Below are 25,851 nucleotides of genomic sequence, written 5' to 3'. Positions count from 1 at the left end.
GCAAAAATTAAAAACCAAAATGTTTTGCAAAAAAAAAAAAATTGAAAAAGTCCGGGATTTTTCGTTATATCCAGGTTTTGTTACATCCAGAAAACTGGAAAGGACAACGCTGAACGGAAACCAAAAAAGAAATAAATGTAGGTGAAATCACTTTGAAAACATGTACAGAAAAGCCCGTTACTCCGGAGAGAAACGCCTAGTGATCACGCTGACAGCGCAACTGTGGCAGCAGCCATGACAACCTCCGCGTACAACTGGGATGGGGAGAGTGGGGGAGGTCGAGCTAGAGGAGAGCGTATGGGTTGCATCACCGCTGGCAGACTAGCTGCGGAGGCACCTGCTTTTTCATGCATGTTCTTTTTCTCGCTCTGCCCACCTCTGTTGCCCCAGGAAACAACACCCTGCGTCACCAGCACACTCCGCCGTCCTTGGTCTTGACACGAAAGTTACTGCCGCCAAAAACACATCAGCAACGGTGCGCTGGTGATAGACGCATGCTGCACATGTTGTACCATTTCGCTATGCCCTACTATCTTTCGCTGCTTTTGAGCATGAACTGTTGCAGAGCCATGTGGTACGATGTTCCAAAAGTGAAAGCAGCGGGGATGTGCAGATGGCACTGGAGAACAGTGCATTGCGTCAACTCGGTCACTCGTGATTGCATACGTTCCAAACATAGCATAACTATGTTTGGCAAGCCCGAGTCTTCTTTTTCGTTGGTCCTTTGCCTGCTCAGCGCTGGTCTTCAACTCGGCCAATACAGCGCGCTGTTGAATTACAGCTACACTTCCAACTGTTTTCCACCTTTCCATCTGTTTCCTAATCAGAAGGCATTTCTGAATGCTTTCACCTCATTTTCGTGTTGAATACTGACAGCAAATAAGTCAAGAGACAGAAGATAGCCAGGACCTCGAAATAATTTTGTCATCATCAGTTGAACTACGGCCAGTGCAAGATGGTGGCTTCTCCCATCTTAACCCTGTCCTGTGCCAGCTTCCCAATTTCGTTTCCTGTTTGTTTTAAACCCCGGGGCTTTGGAAAGTTGGAGCATCCTTGTATGGATATTTCCATTACAACATGCCAAGCTGTTGCTGGAACATGCCACTGTGCACCCACCTTGAGGAAGAGGAAGCGCTCCTTGTTGCGCTCAAACTCCAGGTCCTGGTTCTTCTGGAGTGCGTCTGCCCTGCGGAACAAAGGGGACCCCTGCAGCCACCGGGCACCCCCACTCTCCTCTGCACGGCTCCAGACACCGGCGGCACCCAGAGAGATTTGATTTATTGATTTGATTCATTGGGGTTTAACATCCCAAAGCAACTCAGGCAGTGACAGATGCCGTAGCAAAGGGCCCCGGAAATTTCGACCACCTGGGCTTCTTTAACGTGCACTGACATCGCACAGTACACGGGTCTGCAGTATTTCACCTCCGTCGAAATGTGACCGCCGAGGCCAGGATCGAACCCGCGTCTTTCGGGCCAGCAGCCGAGTGCCGTAACCACTGAGCCACAAGGACGTATACTAGGGCACATGGTGGGTGACAGACATGCTCCGACGGAGGAGAACCAAAAGTCATAGTCCTCCGTACTCCGGGGTTCTTTTTTTCAACATTTGCAGTTACGATCGCATCCCATTCCTTACACTCTCCCTTCAGTGCAGCACACCAAACCATTCTTATAAACATCAAAAGGATTTATTACACCGCACATGGTGTAACCACCGAAAAACACAAGCACCAGAGAAACAAGGATGCTCCGTGTGCCCATGTTTCTTTGCTGGCTCCACTATGCATGACACATACCAGCTAGCCAGCACGCCTACTCCGCCACCGGCATGTTTTTGATGAGACAGCGTTTAGGTTGTTGTTTCACAAAAAAATTTCCGGCTTTTCTGTCACGAAATTCCCAGACTGGTCGAGAGAGGTTGACGTCATCCCAACCAGCCTACCATGACAGGTGGCAACTGGCCCAATGGATTGTGAGCAATCTGCCCACAGTGGGAGCTGGGGATTAAAGGGATGATTCGTCGAGAGAGGCCACGTGACCTTGTGATCCTGTCCAATATGGAAGGTGGCAGGCAAGCACTGGATTGTGAGCAGCCTGCCTGAAGGTACTCGAACATTCTAGAAGGTGACGACTCATGCATATCACATACAAAGGGAATGGAACTACTTCCAACTGAGCTTTGACAGGAAGATAGCAAGAAGAGCCTTAGATATTCACTGTCGGCCCCATAGCAGGCATTCGAGTTTGCAGCGAAGCCACCCTGCACAATAGCAAAGCTTCTAGATGGCACCCGAGAGGAATGACAAGAAGCTGGCTGCTTCTACTGTGCATCAAAAAATGACTCTGATGAGCCTGAGCAGCCATATTTCTGCTACACTATTTAAAGGGACCCTGTATGAAGCTCTAATAAATTTACGGCGAGCCCGGGATGTTAAAGCAAGCTGCTTTACAAACATTGTCCAGCAAGAATTTTTTTTATGCGCTTTGTAGAAGCCGAGTTATGTCTGGTCAGAATTTGAATTTCAGCGTCTTTGCGCCTTTCCCTTTCTCTCGTCACTTTTAGCACGATGGAACGTCGGCGTTGTTCCACCGGCCACACCTCCGTAGGCGGAGCTTCCCGACCCACCGGAGGGCCATGGCCATGGTAGTTGCCTGATGTCTGGAAGAACCTAACCCATGGCCATCTCTCAACTTGTACATGCAGGCGCAAGCGACGAAGGAGGGTGGGAGCATGAAAACGTCACCAGGAAGGGCTTGCCTACTTTCGCGCGCAATTGTGGGTTCTCTGCTGCGAGCGCGTGAGTATTATGTGGCTCAGGTGCTCACGACAACACAACGCACTGATTGAGCGAGTCGACGCGCTCTCCTCGCAAGGAATTTCAGAGCCCGTTCAATACCCCTGTCAGACTAGTAGATTTAATGTCATTCGAACCGAATGCCATTCAAACCATCGAATGTCATTCGGTCTCTTTCGGTGAAACACGGTAAAAAACGTCATTCGAAAATGATGGCAGTGGTGATTAGTGAAAAGAAAAAGTGCAACTGAAAGACATCAGCACGCATGAAGATGTTTGAAATTGTGCAGTGCTTCAAGAGCGGGTGAGAACATTTCTGTGCAATATTATCAGCTTAAAATATCATTTCTGACCATTCTGCAGCACTCTAGCCATCAGAGCCAAACCAAGTACAAAGTCAACCACATATTCGATAAATGTAAACAAACAAAATGGCTGACACGGCAGCGCGCGCTGGAGCCTGGAGCGTAGAAATGACTTCCAAAAGGTGATCTGCTCAGCTACACTTTAAGTACTTCCGAGCTACACGAACATGGAATGCCAACCAGCAAACAAAACACGCAACCCAAAATGATCGACGGTCGCGGGAAAGGTCTGCTTCACACTCGCCGCTTGTGTTGGCTGCTGCTGAGACCCAGAGTAATACTAGTAGTAATAGCTATCTACGAGAGCCTCTAGTGCAAACAGGTTCACACCAAAATTAACATTTTTTAGCAGAACTAAATAAATACAATCTCTAACTTTGGCAGCGCGCTCATTATTTCTTCGCGTCACTTGTTTCTGCTGCATATCTGGTGTCCAGAGTAGGCATTCGGTTCGAGATCGAATGCGAATGAGTTCCCCAAACTCATTCGATGGTGAATGACATTCGAACCTAATGACATTAAATGTTCCCGTGTAGCAGCCGATTAATGACATTAGGAGCTAATGTCATTCGATGAGAATGACATTAAATTTGCTAGTCTGAAAGGGGTATAGGGCGCTGCACATTAGGGCAACTCCGGCGTTCTTTGCATCTCCATAAATCCTTCTGAAACTTTCAGGGCAAGTTCTCCACACAAATGTGGTCGTTTCTGTCAAATTTCGCAGCCGGGAGGAGTCTTGTTCAATGCAAATGAATTTTAAAATTTCCAATTTCATGGCCTGACTAGGGGCAATTTCTACGGGCAACCTTGTGTGTGTGATGTTTCAGGTTGGCACGCTCGTTGATATTCACTACTCTATGTTTGCTTAAGGACAAAAATTCATGCCTGTTCTTGTCACCTCAGGCAAATAATGACCCCAGCTGTTGCTTACAGTCACCAGTTTAGTCAGTCAATGTGCGCAAGGTAGGTTTTGTGCGAGTATCTGTGACATAATAGGATGGCTGAAACGCAGTCTTGGTTTCGGCTGCCTGTTTTCTGCAGTTTTAAAATGCTTGTATTTGGTATTTTTAAAAATGTTTTTTTTTTTACCTTAGAGAGTTTTTTTTACCATAGAGAGGCGACTCTACATAATGCGATGTGATTATCAAATGAAAATGCTGAAAAAAAAAAACACCGAAGTTGACCTCTAAAGTGCAATGATGAAGAGCATAAGTATACGCATCAACACTACCTCAAAGTGCAGTTTCTGTACGAATAATCGCGTAATGAAAATGAAAATGTGTTTATTGCAATGGGAGAATATTCTACACTTCAACAGCCAAAATTCCATGTGTGTTAACTGTACAATCATATCTAATATCTGACTAAAACTACATAGAGTCAGTACAAGTAGCCAAATAATGTAGACGCTGCACAATCCACTGGCCTCATCAAAAAGCAGTGTATCTGCATCTCTGGTCAGAATATAACTCACAAATAAAAGAGCCATTTTTCCTGCTCTCCTCACCTTTGAAGGACCCTGCACATCGAGTATACCGGGCATCATATCTCACCAAGTCTTCCAAGAGTGTATCTCACGCATACTTCGATCTATGTCCAAATAAGCAATACACCATTATGTGTACAGCAAACAAGAAGTATTTGTGCTACAAACATGTTGTCCAAACCATAGCCAGCAACATTGGATTACGATATCCACCCTACACAGCCAGTCAGTGGGCCCGGCCCAAAAGGGCTCAGCCCAGCCCAGCCCGCCCTGCCTGCACGCAGAACCAGCGAGGCTGGAGCACGCTACAGCGCACCCAACTGGAAAAAGCAATTCAGCACAAAAGCCAAGTTTTCTTTGCTCAGTGGACGCAACGAATGGAGAGAATTAGAAAAAGGAGGGGACAGTTTTAAGGTCCGCCTTAAGGGCATGACGCGATAGCGTATTGGGGTAATTCCCATTTATGCAGAAGGTCATTCTCTATTTTATACATTTATAGATCCCTGGCAGTCCTCATACTCTTCCTTGGACAGTGGTGCAGCAGTTAATTGATGGGCCACTGCCCTGTGATGACAAGCGCTTGTACCGGTGTGCTTTGTGTGGCCCATATTGCGCGTCCCGAGTGACCAATCATTAATTAGTGGGCACCTACCACGATGGGCAGATCACGTGACCTAGGTGGCCAACCTGCCCCCTGGGTTGCTCTCTTGGCGCCACCTGCTAGTTGTGCTCGTGATGTTGCACACACGGCGATACCCGACTTCACCTAACAGAGAAGCTACTGCTTCAAAACAGGAAACTGAGGTTGATTAAAACTAGCGTTCCACATTTTCGGAGTTAATCTTCAGTATGGCTCAGCGCATAAGACTGCGTGGCCCAAGCACACACATCCTGCGGCATTCGGTGGCGAGCAGGTGCATCCAAGTACAATACCACCCCGCACGTCCCGCAAGTTCTTTGCCGGCAGCACAGTGAGCATGCGCATGATCTAGCTAGGAGCTAGATAACGGCCAAACTAGCAGCGTACCGGGGAGACCAGCATGATGTTCACGGCTCACGTTCTGCGGGAGGGGCCCTCTTTGCAGATCTGGAACACCATTCTACTGACAGCTGACAGCAGTTAACCTCCGCCCGCCACCGTGGAACGAAGACGCGCAGGCAGAGTTCCTTCACCTGCCACCATTGAAGGACGATGTGGAGGCAGAGTACCTCCACTAGCTACCGTGGAATGAAGGCGTGCAGGTAGAGTTCCTTCTTTCCACCATGGAAGGACGATGTGGAGGCAGAGTTCCTCCACTAGCTACCGTGGAATGAAGGCGTGCAGGCAGAGTTCCTTCACCTGCCACCATGGAAGGAAGATGTGGAGGCAGAGTTCCTCCACTAGCTACCGTGGAATGAAGGCGTGCAGGCAGAGTTCCTTCACCTGCCACCATGGAAGGAAGATGTGGAGGCAGAGTTCCTCCACTAGCTACCGTGGAACGAAGACGCGCAGGCAGAGTTCCTTCACCTGCCACCATGGAAGGACGATGTGGAGGCAGAGTTCCTCCACTAGCTACCGTGGAATGAAGGCGTGCAGGCAGAGTTCCTTCACCTGCCACCATGGAAGGACGATGTGGAGGCAGAGTTCCTCCACTAGTTACCGTGGAACGAAGACGTGCAGGCAGAGTTCCTTCACCCGCCACCATGGAAGGACGATGTGGAGGCAGAGTACCTCCACTAGCTACCGTGGAATGAAGGCGTGCAGGTAGAGTTCCTTCACCTGCCACCATGGAAGGACGATGTGGAGGCAGAGTTCCTCCACTAGCTACCGTGGAATGAAGGCGTGCAGGCAGAGTTCCTTCACCTGCCACCATGGAAGGAAGATGTGGAGGCAGAGTTCCTCCACTAGCTACCGTGGAACGAAGACGCGCAGGCAGAGTTCCTTCACCTGCCACCATGGAAGGACGATGTGGAGGCAGAGTACCTCCACTAGCTACCGTGGAATGAAGGCGTGCAGGTAGAGTTCCTTCACCTGCCACCATGGAAGGACGATGTGGAGGCAGAGTTCCTCCACTAGCTACCGTGGAATGAAGGCGTGCAGGCAGAGTTCCTTCACCTGCCACCATGGAAGGAAGATGTGGAGGCAGAGTTCCTCCACTAGCTACCGTGGAACGAAGACGCGCAGGCAGAGTTCCTTCACCTGCCACCATGGAAGGACGATGTGGAGGCAGAGTTCCTCCACTAGTTACCGTGGAACGAAGACGCGCAGGCAGAGTTCCTTCACCCGCCACCATGGAAGGACGATGTGGAGGCAGAGTACCTCCACTAGCTACCGTGGAATGAAGGCGTGCAGGTAGAGTTCCTTCACCTGCCACCATGGAAGGACGATGTGGAGGCAGAGTTCCTCCACTAGCTACCGTGGAATGAAGGCATGGAGGCAGAGACCTCAGCAAAGGACAGTACATGTACATGCACAGTACATGTAACAACACGTGTACATGCAAAAATGTGCAGCTACATGAGTACAAGTCCTCACGCGTAAAGTTATGGACACAAGTTTGAGGGATACAGATTCACAGAAAAATGCCTACTTCTATGCAGAGAGGCTATGAAAAGTACTGTCACCAGCTGAATGGCTAGGAAGGTAATGCATAATTAAATTTTTTCTTCAAATCTGCATTCCATAAACTTCTGCACATAAACGCACAGCCTTAGTCAAAAGTTCAGAGCCCAGGGAAGCTTGCTTATGAGTCATGCAGATGGCTCATTATGCATCTCGTGTAAGGTAAGAGGAACTCTGGCCCTTCCCCTTCCAAAGTTTTGGACTTACACGAATACTACAAGAGCCCCACTACATGGCTTAGAAGCAGACCACCAGACTCAACTTCTAACCAAGGCTGCACTTATGTCCACTTGTGCAAGTGTCAGTTATGTTGTTAGGAGTGTGCGACAGCAAAGATGCCTGCTACAACAAACCTAGAAGCGGGCAGTGCCACGGAAGGGCACTTGTGGAGTTTGTAGTATTGAGAAGACACAAGAGGGCGCTAGGTGTGGAATGGCACAGGGAAAAATGGAGATGACAGAAAGGCAGGGCAACAAACGTAGTTGATGTGAGAGCCAAATGGGTGTTGTTGTGTCACTGCCAATGCGCAACAATGTAGTACATGTACACATAGAACACGCAGTTCATCCCACATCTTTCTATGCTGCTCCAAAACGTAAACAAAGCAGAACCGGCCTTCAATCCTGCCAGAGTACACACAACCAGTTAGCCATGCATGCAGCGAACACTCGTTTCGAAAGCGGAATCTGCGACAGAGCGTTCTCGCTGCGGTGTCCCCCTGTGCGCCCCCATGGAGCGACTCACCCGGCGCCCCCTACCACTCAGGGACGCACCCGACGGTCGGGCGGCCATGGAAAGGGCAGACGGTGCGCTGCAGGCGTGGCCACAGTCCTCCACCTCCTCCTCCGGGGTTGGGCACCTGGCACAAGAGGCTGGAAACAGGGCTGGCTTCAAGGGCAGCCCCTCCTCCACCTCCTCCTCCCAGGAAGGGGGAGGGGCACACACACAAAAGGCGAGGGGCACATTCCAACCCATCTCAGCAGATAACTAAACACACAGACATACACCAGATAACAGTGGTTATCCCCAAATGACGGGCCTCTGAGAGTAGTACAAATATTGCTTCAGAGCAGGGGAGCATTCATGGGTCATTACTGGAGATGGCAGTTGAGTGTGCAAGGCAGTCGGGAGGGTGCATGGCAGTCCTACTTGCACAGTGCATTTTCTGCACTTCCTTCATCAATTGTAGGGTACACTTAAGTCCTGCCTTAAAGGTATGATTTGACAGCATTAATCGGTTAATCGCCATATATATGCAGAATAGCTAATTCTAGTCTTTACATTTATACATCCCTTTACATTTATATACACCCCTCCTGGCGAAGTGGTGCAGCAGATAAGCGATGCGCAACTTCCCTGTGATGGCAGCTGCTGCCAATGGTGGGGCTTGTACGGCCCAGACTGCTCTGCCCGAGCAACTTCGCACGGCCAATCATTAAAACAACTGACACCTGCCATAATGGTCAGTCTGCACACAATCTGGTCTCGACAGATTGTGATCATGCCACAAGGTCATGTGACCTAGGTGGCCCACCTAGGTTGCCAGAGGGGCTGGTGGCTCTGGCAGCAAAGCTTCAAACGGCCGCCGACGCTGCACAATTTCCTTCCGATATGGAGGTACTAACGCTCACATTAAGAAAGGAGGGGCTTTGTCGTTTTTTTTGCCCCTGCACTAGAAATTTCTCTCCAGGGGAAAAGAGGTGCCTCCCTCTCATCTCCACCGCTGCTTCTGAATTAATAGTTGTCAATATAAGAGCATTTCAGGCAGCTACGCTCTCCCAGGTGGAGAGTGCACTGTCTACTGCCATGTGCAAGGGAAAGGCAGCTGCCATCCACTTAAGTCACCTACTAGGTGAAATTGAAACGCACCCAATAAGCAGACTGCCTCTGCACTCCCTAAGCCCTTTTGCCAGGACAGGCAGCTAAATGCCCCGAGTCATCAGAGCAAGTGCAGCATGCATCTCTGTGCCCACAGGTGCTGGAGCCGTGCACTTTCCACACTCGTGCTGCACAGTGCAAAGCCTGAGGCACACACAGTCGGGGCTCACATGCGAGAGAAGTCCACTTGGATGGAGTGGTCCACCACCAGGTCCGAGGGGCACAGCGGGTTGATCTTGCAGGGGTCCCCACCTAGCCTCTGCACAGCATCCCGCATGGCAGCAAAGTCCACCACGGCTGGAACACCCCTGCAGGCACACACACACACACGGGATGCAGCACCCAAAACACATTTCTGTACGACCACAACCAAAAAGGCACATGTTCCTAATCAGAAGAGTTGCCGAATTTGCCGACATTGCTCTCTCATATTGAGTTCCTTCGGTGTAGATTTATTTGATATCTATTTTGTTGACTCCCTAGAAGTACTAGACACCCAATAATGGAAATATGTTGGTTACGTCTGGTCCTACAAAGGGGACAATGCTGCCAATATTTCCCAATATTAAGGCGAGAGCCTTTAATGCCTCATCATTGTCGACAGAAGATTGTCAGCAGAGGTGCCACGCTTTTCGGTTGGTCAAAATGGTTATGACGTCACAGTGCGCGGATTCAAAGTAATGAGGTCACCCACGGATGCCTGATGCCCCCTTTTGGAGCACACGACAACTAATAAAATAGTTGTCGCCCGCTCCGACAGGGGGCGTAAGGCGCCCATGGGTGACCACATTACATACCTCACTACTGCGAACAGAGCCATGGATACAATCGAACTCATCGAAGCAGAGAGAGAGTCGTGCTAAAGAAGCAGCAAAAGCCGGCAGTCTAAGTGTGTAGCTGTAATGCGTAGTCAAAGTGTGTAGTCAAATAAAGCACTAGTACGGCACAAACAGTCTAGCAGCCAATGCCAAATAGTGCGCCAGGAAAGGCTTTCGCCTTGCAGCACTTAAGAAAAGCCAAAGTGCCCTCTGAATTTTTTGTCAGTGTCACTCCATTATGCAAACAACAATGGCCTTTGCTGTCTGCTGCTCCCCCAATATTAACTGTAGTGCCACTGTATGACATAGCCAACAATGATGGCCTTGGTTGTCACTAATCTCCCAGCACTGGTGGGGCTGCTCCAAGAAGTGCTGTGTTGCATTTAGTGGTGCATAAGCATCTGAGGCTATCATGCACCAAGCTCAACGTATAGAAAAATTTTTGTTACAACTGCAAAATTTTAGAAAAATGTTAAGAAACATCAGTGGTGTAGAGGGCTTAATAAATGAATTCGTACTACCTAGTACTGAAAAAAGAATGAAATTATGAAGATGGCTAATAGTACAGGCTTTAAACAATGTCAGCTAACCTCACCCACCATCCTTGGCTGGGCAAGGATCTTAAGGCTCCAAACCAATTAAATAAACCTCATCCTTCTTCTCAGGAGTGAAGAAGTGGCTGAGGTGTATTGTAAAATCAAGCAGAGCACTGGGTAAGAACTCACAATTTCCGAAGAAAACCTGTTGCTCTTAGAAAACTAAAAACATAAGAAGTGTCAACAGTTGAATTATCTCTTAAGAGCAAAACTGGGTGAAAAGGTATGTATTCATTGTAAAATTTAGTAAAATACTTTTTTCTTAGTTTCTCTAGTTTTGAGCATGCGAATATAATATGGCTTAGTGTGAGTCCCTCTCCACATCTCGCACAAAAAGGTTTGTCTTGCTTCGTCAGTAAGAAGTTGTGGGTCAAGTGTGTGTGTGTCCGATGCGAAGGCGGCATAAGATTACTTCCATGAAACGTTGCTGGTTCCCCTAGGTTGGCTTTATGAAGTGGTTTGTTGTACAGTTCATTATCTCATTCTTTCTGCATTTGTTCTTAAACTTATTATGCACCAACTTCATGCAGTCTTCATAAGGTATGTTCACATTTTTTATTTCACCACTCTGAGCTTGTACAGCAGCTGAGTTGGCTCTCCCATTACCCTCTATGCCGGACCCAGCAGAACTTTATCTTATCTCCTTGTGTTGTGACTTTTTCAATGCTGTGAATGACGCTGCCTATTCAGAGTTCAACTGTGTTTCTTGACTGCAGCGCTGCGAGTAGGCTCAGGGAATCAGTGTAGATTCTTTTTTTGATGTCCTCATGTGCTATTTTATCTAGAGCAATACACACTGCAGAACATTCAGTAGTAAAGATTGATACATAACTTGGCAATCTTACTATTTTTTCCCATTTTTTCCATTTCCCCTGTACTACTGCACTTCCAACGTGCGTCATTGTTTTGGAGCCATCTGTGTAAAATTCCATGTAGCCTGCATACTTCTCTTTCAAAGCCAGGTATTCTTGCAGCAAGTGTTCATGTGGCGTTTGTTTTTCCCGAAACTGTGTTAGAGTGAAGTCGCAAGCAGTGGGAAGGCAGTACCACGGCGGCAGTGGATCATGTCTCGGGGCAATTTCCGGTACGGCACCTAGTATTCCTAGTGCATCACATGCATCTTCAAAGCGTAATAACAAAGGTCTGACTGATTGCGGTTCATTATTGAACAGTGTTCTGGATGTGCACTTGGTAACTATGGTGTAACAAAGGTGTTTTGGTAAGGATCTTATTTTCAGTACATATGCACAGGTAAGCATCGCTCTTCTGTTTGCAAGAGATGGTTCATTTGTTTCTACATACAGACTGTTAATGGGGGATGTTCTGTATGCACCAGCTGATAGATGCAGACCCATGTTTTGTACAGGATCCAGTTTTTCCAGGTATGATGGTTTTGCAGACCCATACACAATGAATCCATAGTCTAAAGTTGACCATACTACGGAGCAGTAGATTTCATTTATTTATTTACCCTAAGGGCCCTTTCGGGCATTACATAGGAAGGGGAGGGGGGAATACAACTGTTCAAGATTGGTTACATATGCACATAAGCAAAAACGCACTTATAAGGTAACCATAGAATATATAAACTGAAAAAATGTAGGAAGACAAACTAATTTGGAACCTGTGCATTTATACAACAGATATATAGATTTGAATGATTACACAAGGCTATAACAGAATTAGCTCTGTACATGAAGGGAAAAAAACAAGATAAGTAGTTTTATCTAAAACAATCAATAACAACAAATCAATCAAAACAGCCTAACATTAGATGCCTTCTAAAGCCTTGAGGAGAGATGCATGATCAGATATGGAGGCGACATCTGCAGGCAAACTGTTCCATTGTGAGATGCCAAGTAAAAGAGGCGAGTATTTGAACAAATTTGTGCGCACGAATATAGGGCTGATTTTAAATGGGTGTTCTAAACGAGAAGATATGTGGGCAGCTGGACGCAGAAACAATTCTCGAAATTCTGATGAACCATGATATAGATTGTGCATGAACGATAGGTGGGCATTTTGTGTTCTAATTTGGAGGGGCAATAAGTTAAATTGTTGCTTAAGGCTATTTACGCTGGTTCAAAATGATTAATCGTAGGCAATAAACCTGGCTGCTTTATTCTGAAGTGATTCAATGGAGGTAAGTTTGATGAGGGTGCCAGATGATGGAAGCGTATTCGAGTTGGGACCTGACAAGAGATGTATAGGCTAGAAGTTTTGTTTGTTGGTTAGCTTGATACAAGTTACTCTTCAGGAAACCTAATGTTTTAGCGGCCTTGTTAATAATGTACTCAATGTGAACATTCCAAGTGAGATCAGAAGATAAATGAACTCCTAGATATTTAATGGATGATACACGTTCAATGGCATTGCCTCTAATGAAGTATGTATGAGGTGCAACCTGTCTCTTTTTAGTAAACGTGAGTGCTTTCGTTTTGCCAATATTTATTTGCATTTGCCACCTTGTGCACCAATCAGAAATAGCATTTAAGTCATCCTGCAAAAAAATTGTGATAAAAAATTGTGATAAAAAATTGTGATGGGATGGTAAATGCACAGTCGTCCGCAAATAAACGAATACTAGATCTGTAAAAGGCATAACCTAAAGGACCCCCACTGTTTCCGTGAGAGTATCTTCAGTATATTTAGAGATCAGGAAGCTTTCTTTTTGAGGGTGTTTATGTGGGGTAAGAATGTGAGCTTTCTGTCAAAAGTTATGCCTACAAATTTGTGTTCTTGTTATACTTACAGCACAATTTCATTTAAGGGGGGACATGGGTCTTAAAACATTTTTTTTATTTATCTACCAAATGCAATGAAACTGCACAGACTTATTCAGTTTTTTCTGCTGATTTCAAATATGCAATTTGTTTATTTCTAGACCAATTAGTTCCTGAGATATTAATATATACCATGTCATTGTCTGCTCAAACAATAGAAAAAAATGGGCCACCAGAAATTTAATTTTAATATGTGAGTAGATACTACAATGTGTGAGGAATGCAACGCTGGAAGCAGTTTTCAGTTTTTTGTCCGTGTGGACAAATGGGCTTAAAGTTAGTTTCATGTGTGTCATGTGTTTTCTGGCACTGTATGTCTGGTTAACTCGCTTGAAAACTAACTATTAAGCCCATTTGTCCACACGGACAAAAAACTGAAAACTGCTTGCAGCGTTGCATTCCTCACACAATGTAGTATCTACCCACATATTACAATTAAATTTCTGGTGGCCCATTTTTTTTCTATTGTTTGAGCACACAATGACATGATATATATTAGTATCACAGGAACTAATTGGTCTAGAAATAAACAAATTGCATATTTGAAATCAGCAGAAAAAACTGAATAAGTCTGTGCAGTTTCATTGCATTTGGTCCGTAAATAAAAAAAATGTTCTAAGACCCATGTCCCCCCTTAAGTGCAGGGTTGGATCAATCTGCAAGCCTCTTCTGAGTGAAAAAATGACAGCCACTGTTTTTTGTGGAGAGAAGCTAAACCCATTTTGGTCTGCCCAAATCGCTAGTTTACTGAGTGTGAGCTGTATCTGTCTCTCACATGTTGACATGCCAGAAGACGTACATGCAATTCGAAGGTCACCAACATACACGGAATACATGATAGACTTTGTATGAAATTCACTTTTACAATAAAGAGCAATAGAATACACCTCTGCGGTATTCTATTTTCTTGGATGAATTTTTTCGAAAGCGTGCAACCTAGAGAAACATGAAATGAACGGTCAGAAAGTAAGTCTTTTAAACAGTTCAGCATTCTGCCACGGATACCTAGATCTGCTAGGTAATGAAGAATCCCAAACCTCCAGGTGGTATCATAAGCCTTTTCCAAGTCAAAAAATACTGCCAGACAGTGCTGTTTGCGTATGAATGCTTCATGGACTGTGCTTTCAAGACAGACGAGAGGGTCATTTGCACAACATGCTTTTTTAAATCCACACTGGTGGACATCAAAAAGTTTGTGTGATTCTAGAGTAAACATCAACCAAATATTTAGCACACTTTCAAAACTTTCGGCAGGACAACTCGCAAGAGCTATTGGCCTGCAATTACCAGCCAAGGTTGGCGGTTTTCCCGATCACAGAAATGGCACAATCTCGGCGTTTTTGCTTATAAATAATTTAGCAGTCGCAGGAGGATACCTTATGGTAATCCATGTACAATAATGCCTTGCGCATGATTACAAAGAACAAAACACACCCCCAAAAGTTAGGTGCCTATCCTCCTTTCAGCACAAGATTGTTCGCAAACCTGCAGAATCATGGGCAACTAAGGGCCTTCAGTGCTTATATACCGTATTTTCCGGTGTATAAGACGCACCCTTGTATAAGACGCACCTGCCATATATGCAAGCTGTCACTGAAAAAGTTCGTATATAAGACGCACCCGTGTATAAGACGCACCCCAGTTTACCCAGTTAGGCTAGTGAGGCTTAATTAAACACGCTTGCGCGACTATCGCAAAATGCACCGTACCTGTGAGCAATTCTTAAGCAACGCTAAGTGATCGAAAAAGGCAACACTCACGGCATACCCGTCCATGTTTTAGCAATAAAGAAAGAAAAAATGATACAGCTCCCCATATGTCCATAACAACATTTTATTTCTACTTGAAACCTTCGAAGTCTTCATCTTCAGATGCGCTATCAAAAGGTTCACCCATTTCTGGAAGCAACTCGGCTGAAACATGCACTACGTACACGGAGCAAAAAAAGTTGCAAAGGGTGACTAAAAAAGAACGCCGGCTTGTCTTGACAATGGCGAGAAGCGCGATTGTCACCATCTTTTGGCACTTCTCATTACTTTTGCTTGGGGCCTCCGAAACAGCCACGCGTTTGTGATCCCGGAAGTCGTCATCCCCGCCGTTTCATGATAAAGATCACCTAGAATGTCGCGCACGGCCGTCCCGGTATTGAAGTATTAACCGTGTTACAACCGCGTTATTGGTAGTGATATTTTTTAGGTGAAAAAAGCTTCAGCATGAACCGGAGTAATCGATGAACTCGCAAAAAAAAGATGAAAGATTTGCATATAAGACGCACCCTTGTATAGGACGCACCAGCAAGATTTTCGAAAAAAAGCCGTGTCTTATACACCGGAAAATACGGTACTTTATTTTTCAGGGATACTGGCGAACTGCTATTCATGACTGAGAATACCAGACAAATGAACACAAACCGAGGCAAATAAATGGCTCAAGCACTCGAAACAAAGACAGAACTCAAGCTGGCATGGCAATGACGCAATGGCAATCAGGCAATGGCAATGACGCATTGATCCCCGTCACAAGGTAGGAATTCCATTATGTCGCACCAAATACTGCCATGATTCCTTCATTCCAAGCACTTCTAACAGTTGGAATCGCCGTCCTCGTGCCATTGCTGAAATTACAGATGACATTTCTTTTCGTACAGCTGTTACTAACCTTTTTTTTTGCTCCAATGTTAAAATGTTTAACATACTTTTGCTGTCGTTTATTGGTGCTTTAGGTTTTTGACAACTACTGCTTGCCGATTTTGATCTTGCCTTTTAAATCTTGTTGTGCAGTCATTAACATTTATTGTGTAACGACCATTTAGTTTTGTGTTATCTTTTTGCTGTATTGTGTTTTACTTTCTTTTGTTTCACCCGCACTACCCTCTGTAATGCCCTTGGGCCCTGAGGGTAAGTAAATAAATAAATAAGCATTAACAGGACTGCAATTTCAAAGCTGCATGCACTCTGCGCTGCTTCTTTGGAACAGTTGACAGCCCAGCCCCACTCCTCATTCCTGCGGGTCCCATTTTGTGGAACCACTACGCGACCGATGTGGATTCCCAAATTGGTCCCAGTGATCATGAACACAAGCAACTGTGGAGTCAGCACCCAGAGACGCACACTTACAAAGCCTGTGCAGCACATTTGGTGAGGATGGAGATGAAAATTCAGGGGGGCGCTATGTGGACCTAAAGTGCGGTGAGACGAAAGCCTGAAGCACGGAGTTGCTGCTTGTGTCACTGATATGTGGTTAAGATGTTAAGCTTCGCACTGAGCCACCGCGGCAGCCATTAAGATGTTAAGCTTCGCCTCTAACACTGCCAGGGAGTCCAAAGAACGCCATCGCCCGTCCTCAGTAAATTGGTTTTTGAGGAAAGGACATGTATCTGTCTCCCATATCTCAGTGGACACCTGAACCTCTGTCTGGCTTGAAGGAATCATATTCTTAGCGGTAAGAAACAGACACAACACCAAGACACACACACACACAGGACACAGTCTTGGCAACCGCTAAGAATATGATTCCTTCAAGCCGTTACAAACCAGCCCAACTTAATGTTTTAACGAAGTCTCTGTCTGGCATATCTCAGTGGACACCTGAACCTCGCCGAAAGGGAAGGGAGGAAGATGGGAGTGAACAAAGACACCCTATTCACTAGAGGCACCTTTGTTCATTCCAAACCATCGAGCTGGCATGGGGGAGAGCGGCTAGCGTGCTCGTCTCGCACTCCGGAGACCCTGGTTTGATTCCCCAACTCGACCAATTTCCTACACCGTTTTATTTATTTATTTATTTCACTTGGAGTATCATTATACCATCCCTTTAATTGGTTGCATGGTTACTAGCCAAAGCACAATTGTCCCCGTTTGAAATTCGTGCAGTGTGATGTCACGACCATTTCAACCAATTGAAAAGCTTGACATTTCTGTCGACAACTCCTGCTTACAACGATGAGGCATTAAAGGCTTCCAACTTAACACAGATGAGCTTGCGATTGTGAGTGCACGACTCGCCATCAAGACTTATGAAGTAGTGTGAACTGTATTAGGGTCTCAGCAATGCCAATATAAACGCAGCCCATACAAGCTGACATGGAAAGCTGCATCGCCACAAGAGCGATAACGCGTGAATTTAGCAACAATTCAGAAACATTACATCGCTCTGGTCACGTATCAAAGGTTTTGCTGTATGCACTAATGCAACCAAAGCAAATCCAGTCTTGTGAAAGATATGTTGGTAGATTGCTGTGTTCTAACATAAGCCCACTACTTTCACTGAAAACGGAGCTTCCATAAGCTAGAAAGCCTAAAAAATGAGAGACAGGTGTCGCCAGCACCAGCTATTTTCACCACCAAAATGTGGTGACACCAAGAGAGTTTTAATGTGAAAGAATTAAAAGGCGGGTGGAGTGGGTGATTGAACAAATGCAGGTTAATGACATCCTAGTCATTATCAAGAGGAAGAAGTGGGATTGGGCAGGGCATGTAATGCGAAGGAAAACGCAGCAGGCGGTGGCAGAAAGTTAGATGGGCGGATGAGATTAAGAAATTTGCGGGGATACGGTGACCGCAGCTGGCAAAGGACAGGCACTTCGGGATAACAGGTCAAGATCATCTCCAGTGATCCGGATAAACGTAGATGCAGCTCTTCATGGCTGTGATCAATCGAGATTAGTCCGGTCGCTTCTCGCGTCACAAACAAAAATGATAACATCCCTTTCCTGCGGCCTTGAGCGCGAAATACAATGATATGTGGCAATATGACGGCAATGGAAGTGGTTCCAACCAGAGTTTTGGCAGGAAAATCTCAAGAACAACATTTGACATTCATTGTAGACACCATAGTAAGCAACCTAAATGCTATAATGCCATGTGCATTCTCTTGTTTAGAAGAATGTGGTTAAAAAGGTCCCCCCCTCGCCCAATTTTTTTGATGCCTGCAAATCCCAGACGCTAGGCTAAGTACCACGATCTATTCACAACAATGATCACAAAGTACCTTTCAGTCTTGACGCCACGAGTGTACAGCCGCCCTGATTTTTAATAATATAGTGCGAGCGTCGACCGAACTGCTGGTCAGCGCCTTATAACGGCGATAAGCGCGCAACAAGGCGAGAGCTCGCGCACGCGCACGAAGGCAGAGCGTCGTCTGCTACGCTGTTCCGAGCACGAGGACACATGCCCTGCCACAATGTCAGTTCGCAAGATCCCGCCAAGTCGTACAGCGCATGCGCATGATTAATATGCGAGACTGCATCAGACGTGATTTCTTTCTCTCTTTTTTTTTTTCCTATTACGGGAGGCCAGCCTGGCGATGCAAAGTTATGACAAGAAAAAATAAAAGGAAGGAAATATAGCAGCACATTGAGACCACTGCATGGATCGCGACCAACGGGGTTCCAACCAGCTCTTTAATCAGCCTTGCAGTGCCTCGACGGTATAAAAAGGCATCGGTTGGAACCCCGTTTATCGCTATCCAGGCAATGGTTTCAATGTGCTGCTATATTTCCTTCCTTTTATTTTTTCTTGTCATAACTTTGCATCGCCAGGCTGGCCTCCCGTAATAGGAAAAAAGAGAGAGAGAAATCACGTCTCATGCAGTCTCGCATATTAATCATGCGCATGCGCTCTACGACTTGGCGGGATCTTGCGAACTGATATTGTGGCAGGGCGTGTGCCCTCGTGCTCGGAACAGCGTAGCAGACGACGCTCTGCGTTTGTGCGCATGCGCGAACTCTCGCCTTGCTGCACGCTTATCGCCGTTATAAGGCGCTGACCAGCAGTTCGGTCCACGCTCGCACTATATTATTAAAAATCAGGGTGGCTGTACATCGAATGGTGGGAACATTGTAATAACCCAATTTCCTCCACAATAAATGCATCTTTTGCTGGCGAACACACACCCCGACAGCCCCTGGCAGTGCAGTGAGAGCCACTCACGTGAAGTCCTGCAGCAGCACTCGTGCTGGCTTGAAGGCGATCTCGACATCTTTGCCCTGCAGAGACTGCCAGTCCAGGAGTGCCTCCACGTCCCGCTGCTTCACTTGGAAGCCATCGCAGTGGCGCACAGCACTCTCGAGCAGCACGCGCACAGCAAACGGCAGCTTGCCTGCAACAGACACAGCGCTGTACTATATCCCTTCTTTGTCTGTGCGCAGTTTGAAGATGAGCTCTGCTCCAAACACAAAAACTGCGGAAAACTAAAAGCTGCAGGATGCCACCAACAGCTGACGCTACAGCTCATAGGTGACGCGGCTGTCTGCTAACCCTTCAAACTGGATAGCCGTGTTTTTAAGCAGAGCTTCACAAATGATGTGATCTATAAACTGTGGCTTCGTCTAACAGCTGTGACACACCTTATTTATCATACAATATTTTTACCTACAACTAACAACTGTCATTTGATCTATAAAAACTACTACATCAAAAGAAAACACGGCAAAACTGAAAATTGTCAAAAGCATGCCACCTCATGTGCATTGCTAACATCCGGCACTGTATGCAAACATCCAGTCGCTTCTCCCAGCACAAACTGCTTGGCATGCAATCGGTTTACTCTTTTCGCCTCGTGTCAGTCGTCTCTGAGCCCTCTGACCTTGACTCACCTTCAACACCACACTTATACCAGGTGACCCAGCTAAATGTAACCGAGCTTTCAAAAAAACACGAATGCCCTAGCCGTGTGAAACCAACTAAGGGTTGTTGCACAATTTGTTGTAACAACCCTTAGTTGTTAGTTAGGTTGCTGTTAGTTGTTGACCTAAACTGTGAAATTTTTTTTTCATTCTTCAAAGCTAACTAATTCGTTAAGCCTAATTTGCCAACTTATTAATTTACTGACTTGAGGAACAAAGCGTCAATGGGAAAGTTGTAGACCATTTACATAAAGTACGAAAGGTACCGTTTACGTAAAGTAGTTTTTTCACCAGCCTTAAACCGCAACTCGCACAATAAAAAAAAGCTTCCATGTGATAACGGTGCCACTTCAACATCCCGAGACGCACCTTAGAGAACAAAACCCTTTTTTTTTTCTGAAGTACTCTCCCCGATGAGCCTTTGCATGCCCATTAGAGATGTCAGCCGGCAGCTGGTCACGTGATAACTTTTTTTAGAAGCCAATAAATAAACTAAGTAAATCGTACCTAGATAGAAAGAGAGCTTCTAGTGGTTTTTAGAGACGATCTACAACTTTTTTATCGGCACTTTGTTCCTTAAGTCAATAACTGAAGTTACCTCATTAGGCTTAACTAATTAACTTAGAAGAAAGAAAAATATACTGCAGACTAGGCCACACAATTCTGAACAATCCTCAATTTATACTGGGCTAGGACATTACAGTCATTTTTTATTAAAAGCTTGGCTACATTCAGAAAAACACATGGCTGGTGCCACATTGTCAGAACAGAGGATGGATGCCATGCTGCTGTTTTACTAAATATACCTTGTGCTCAGCGGCTTTATCTACAAATACTTGTAAATGGGCTAATCATGAACATTTTCTTGTCTCTGGAACAGCAACAGTTCCCCACCTAGGCTATATGCACTTTACTTTTTTTTAATTTTTTTCAGTGCTCGTGCCTGCATGTCCTATTTTCTGTTGCTTCTTCACTTTTCATGACGCTGTACTGCGTTTAAAAGAGAAAAAGCTTTCTATTTGTGTAAGTTGTCCAAACTGAAGCCTCATTCTGTTTTTGTTCTTTTCTCCCTTTCTCGACTTTAATGCTGTACTTTTATTTTTTAAACAGTGTAATCCAGAGTCTTGTCTTCCAAACATGTACAGTCGCCGTCAAAAGTAAATGGAAGGCGACTTTGTCAAAAAAAATTATTTTAATAAAATCTAAAGCATAATGGTCCATGTTTGTGGGTGCACAGTGCAATTCGCACAGTCACAATTAGGCTGCACATATGTATTCAAGGATGCATGAATTGAGGGGGCAATGATTAAATTTTTTCGTTAATATTGCCTTCCATTTACTTTTGACGGCACCTGTACCTGCCTGGTCACAAACTGTACAGTCGGCATCAATTAGAAGGTGATCACTTTAGGACAAATCTACTTTGACAAAGTGCTCTACTGCCGTTTATACTTGCAAGAGGACTGAACGTAATGCATGAAATTAGTTGGCTCCTACGTCCACCACTGTTTCGAGGAAATTAAGAGTGGCCTTTTTTGAAGAAAATCTGTTTTAATTGCTCGGCACAAGAGCGATCGCATTCAAACTGACTCCAACTAAAACAGAGAAGGGGGCTGGGTCTCATCAAGATGAGGCTTTTACCTGTCACCCACTTTCACCTACAGAGACAGCTCTTATGTGATCCTCAGTGAATCGTTTGAATGCGTTAGAAGCCAAATGTTTGTTAATCCGAGGTGGTATACTTGAGCTTTTAACATCCGAGATTAACCCCTTAACCGTTTTGGATGAGCTGTGCTCATCCCTGCCAAGCTGTCCCCAAACTGTTTTGGAAGACTGTAGCTCGTCCTCGCTGAATAGGTTCTTCCCTTCAGCGTTTCGGACGATGAGCGCTCGTGTGTGGCTTAGATGGCATTTTGGTCGACAGATGGCAGCGCTGACCTGTTTTTCGTTTTCTTCTACCACATAAACGTTTTTTTTCGTATGGCAACCTGGGTTTTAAAAATGGCACCCGGCGGAGGCGACGTGTGTATTCCTGGCCCGTCTTCGCGGAAAAGACGCTTTTCTTTGTCGTCATCTTCTTCAGACGATGGTGACTTAGACACTGAAGTGTACATTGTTTCAGGGAGCGAGGACGAGAGTGATGACATTATGCTGAGCAGTTTTTCCGATGAAGAAGAGGACAGCTCAGAAGCGAACTTTGCGGGCGCGGCTCAGTAGATGAAGATCAATGCCAGTAGCATCCCAACGCGACCCCCTCAGTTTCCTTTTCTGGCAGTTCCTGGTAAGACGTTCACTGTAAGCTAGCCTGATGATGGTCATTCTTTAATTTTTATCGTTCATTACCAGCCTGAAGTTGGTTTTCTGTATTGTGAGGAATAATAAACTTCAATATGCTGATTTGACTTTGTGTTTGCTCCAAATATTTTTCAAAGATCGAATGCATGCTTTTTATTGCAATAATAATCGAAATCAGGAATAAAAAAAATAAGCAGTTTTGTTAAGAAATTCGTTGATATAAAAAAACGGTGAAGGGGTTAACACACTAAAGTTTGTTTTATCTGATGTGCCATATTAAGGTTGGCCTACCTGCCGGTGGGCAGGTAGGCCTATGGCTACTGACAGAGAGCAGTTGCTATTTCCGCTTGCATACACCTTTCTAATGGTAACGCATTAATAAAAATATCAATGCTGTCCAAGAATACCCCGATTCAAAGGAAAAAAAGTGTGCAAGTGAAAAATGTGCTCCCTGCTTGCCTGAACCCCCACACTGTCTGCCTTGCAGGCCGGCCATCACAGCCTCATAACAGCTCTGGCTCAGCACAGACGATTGCCGCAGGGAGCAGAGACCCGGGTGGGAGAGATAAGGTGATAAAAGACGACCGCGCTCACTTCTGTGCCTCAGCCTCCAATGTGGTGTGCATGCACAATCATTTTATTTCTGGTCGGGCCCTTTTTGGTTCGTTTTCATTCACCCGCGTACCTTTACCAACAGGCATTTCAAGTGCATCAAGAGAGCAACTACAAAGGGAATGGGGCAAAGTGATTACATACAGTATTAAATTTATAGGTACATGTCCCGTCCATTTCGTTTTCTTTTGGTTGTATGTGTTTTAATTATTACACCACACATTCCCAGCTAAGAACACAACTGCTGGCAGAACACAATTAATGCCCGTTTCACATGATGCGATTCTTGCCACAGCGCACTGCGATTTCAGCCGCACTGCGACAGAAGGGCACGCCGCTCCCGTCGCAGAGCGGCTGCGGCAGGCTTCCAACCAGTTGGTCGCACGCCGCACAGTCGCAGCGATCGTTGCGAACGAAGCGGCCGTCAGCCAATAGAATTCAGAGGTGTGACATCACAGGAAACGACGTAGCGGAAGCCTCATTGTAGTTGCGTGCAAAAGCAAAAAATTAAGAATACCTTCTTTGCATAAAGTACTTGATATTTTAATAAAAATACATTAATTCAATAAAAAGTAAAATTTAAGCGTGTTCTACGTTTATTATTGGTAAATTATGCCGGTGCCGCTCGTGCCGCACCAACAGAAATCGCAGGCGCCGCAAGCATGTGAAAGGGCTGTCGCGACTGGCGCCGCTGCGACACTGCGACTGGACCGAAGTTTTTCGTGCGCGCCGCATCATGTGAAACGGCCATAAGAGCTGTTGCGTGCTTTGCCCTCAGCTTTTTGTTTTGACAATTCCTAAATCCTTGTGGTTCAATGTTAGCAGTCTAAAGAAGTTCACAAGCAGAAATTTTGTCCCAAATTCCAGCACTCTTAATTTCAATTTTCCTTTCTGCCCCAAAATGTCGAATTATCGAAAAATTTAGACTGTTCTCTGAGCTCATGCCCAACTAATCAGTTTCAGAAATTGCCATTGTAGTCAAATGCCCTGTACCAAACCCTGCTATGGTTGAGGCGGGGAGCTCAGAAAAGCACTACCAAGGAACCCAGTTTGAGAATGCCATCCTGATACCACTACAGCAAGTGCGTACATCCCACAAACTGCACTGCATACATGCACAGACACGCTCATATTATAACAAGGAAAGACAATAAGGCTCAGGTTTTCCAGACCAGAGTCTTGACCAGGGTCCAACTTTCAAGGGACATGTACGTACTTGGATGAAAACCAGTTGTACGAAAAGTGTACACGCAGATGCATTTTGTTAGTGCAAAATTGAAAAAAATTACACAGCATGCACATGCTGACGATAGGGCCCCCTTTCGCTAGAGGAATTCAATCCCTGACCAAGCATGCACTAAACTGATATGCATGATAAAAAGCTGCTCACCTGCTAACATTAGGAGCACACTGCCTTTTCAGCAAAAAAATTGAATGTTTCCACACAACTGAGAATTCCTGGATTCCTAGCAGACCTTACCGGCAGAAAATAGCATAACACATGGCAATGCAACAGGAAAATATGAATCAATTAAGACACTAATGAATCTGCTAGCTTTTTGTACAGTGACATACTTCTGCAAACATTTTGGTCCGCAACTCTGGTCATATTAGGCAACTAGCGGTATAACTAAGAAAACGAACAGACCACGCTCTTGGCGTGGTCGCACTACCCTTCCGTAGCACATCACAGGAAGACGCTCGCTAGCAAGCAGTCAAAACTCACCATAGCGGGCATCCTTCAGATCAGGGAGGCTGTAATACCGGTACTCCTTGCCATCCACGGACAGAGTCTTCAAGCAGCGGTCACTGTATGGGTTCGCTGCAAATACCGCAATTTCACCCATCGCTGTTCAGCTGCACACGCAACATGCGCGCACTGGTAGTACTACTTCCAAACAACGACGCTACCTCGGTGCAAGCACCGATTCGATGCCGAAAGCTGCACAAGCCATTCGCTGTGGCAGCGGCACTACGTTGGGGCTTTTCGCTCCAGTAAAACGGAAGCACCGCTCGGGTAAAACCGATCGCGTAAATACGTTCCTTTTCCTCGAAATGAACAGGGCTAACCGAAGCACGTTACCTCAGTCACGATACAATAAAGCGCAAGAAATAAAGCTCGCGGTGACTAACCGCAAGTATCAGCACGGGCCGAACTTAAACCTCGACAATGTGTAGCACCAGGTAGTATGCACCGTCAGCTGTTACGTTGACAGCGGCTCTTTCCCGGAGGTATTAAACTCCACATTTAGCTTTCAACTGGGCCGCTCGTGGAACGGCGTATCGAGGTCGTCGGATCGTGCACTGGTTCGGACCTGCGCAACGCGCAAGAAGCAGCAGCGAGCGTACCGCTTGCCATGACCGCAGACACGGAGCTCACGTAGCGCCGGGCAAAAACAGCTTCCAACACAGGGCCAGCCGACCGCGCTCCCACCGACCAGCGTTCTGATAGCTAGAAAGGAGGAAAGCGGGTTGGTCTGTAATCTTTCCGGCTGTGGAACTCGCCACCTCATCACATGATTGGCCCGTAAACAAGCAGAGAAGCAAGAAGAACAAGCACTACGGAGGGGCTTTTGCTACGAACAGGAATGAGCAGAACAGTCTGAGAATCGAAATAGTGAGAGCACTATTCTCTCGTACGTGTCATGGACACGTCTACGAGATGGACGGCAGAGGCGCTTTCGTCGGCACTATAAGTTTAGGTAATGCAGTTCTTTCGTTTCTCCATGAGGTTATCTTTATGCTAATAATGATGATCGCATTCTCTAGAAAATTGGGCAGTGTGATTATAGTGCCAGTATATTCTAGGCACTATGCACTATCGCGTGATCACCGCAGTAGTTCCAGTATAGTAAGTATGTTAACTCTATGCCGCGCCGCGAATGCATGGGAGCAGGAGGGCGCTTTCGCGATGACGGAGGCGCCGCAGCCATGGAGGAAAGAAAAGTTTTTTCTTCCTCCATGGCCGCAGCGCAGAAAGCGCATACGAGCAAC

The 25,851-nt window shown here is 45.9% G+C and overlaps 1 protein-coding gene across 2 annotated transcripts in view; it reads right to left on the bottom strand.

The window, feature by feature from the left end:
* Positions 1-25,473, bottom strand: part of LOC149338335 (cytoplasmic aconitate hydratase-like) — a 66,111-nt gene extending 40,638 nt beyond the window's left edge. The window contains exons 1-6 of one of the 2 annotated variants that reach the window (XM_089547604.1): positions 25,207-25,473; positions 24,584-24,679; positions 19,256-19,424; positions 9,299-9,436; positions 8,024-8,122; positions 1,117-1,186 (exon numbers count right to left, since the gene is read on the bottom strand). In XM_089547604.1, coding sequence (XP_089403730.1) covers positions 1,117-1,186; positions 8,024-8,122; positions 9,299-9,436; positions 19,256-19,424; positions 24,584-24,679; positions 25,207-25,216 — 582 coding nt within the window. In that variant the 5' untranslated portion in view covers positions 25,217-25,473. The remainder of the gene's footprint in view (positions 1-1,116; positions 1,187-8,023; positions 8,123-9,298; positions 9,437-19,255; positions 19,425-24,583; positions 24,680-25,206) is intronic. The other variant, XM_089547605.1, reaches the window with a different exon arrangement.
* Between the last annotated feature and the right edge of the window lie 378 nt (positions 25,474-25,851).

This window comes from Amblyomma mixtum, chromosome 6 (genome assembly GCF_055824585.1).
Source record: "Amblyomma mixtum isolate Tamu chromosome 6, ASM5582458v1, whole genome shotgun sequence".
NCBI lineage: Eukaryota > Metazoa > Arthropoda > Arachnida > Ixodida > Ixodidae > Amblyomma > Amblyomma mixtum.
The sequence above is the reverse complement of the archived record's forward strand: the minus strand, read 5'-3'. Positions and strand labels throughout refer to the sequence as shown.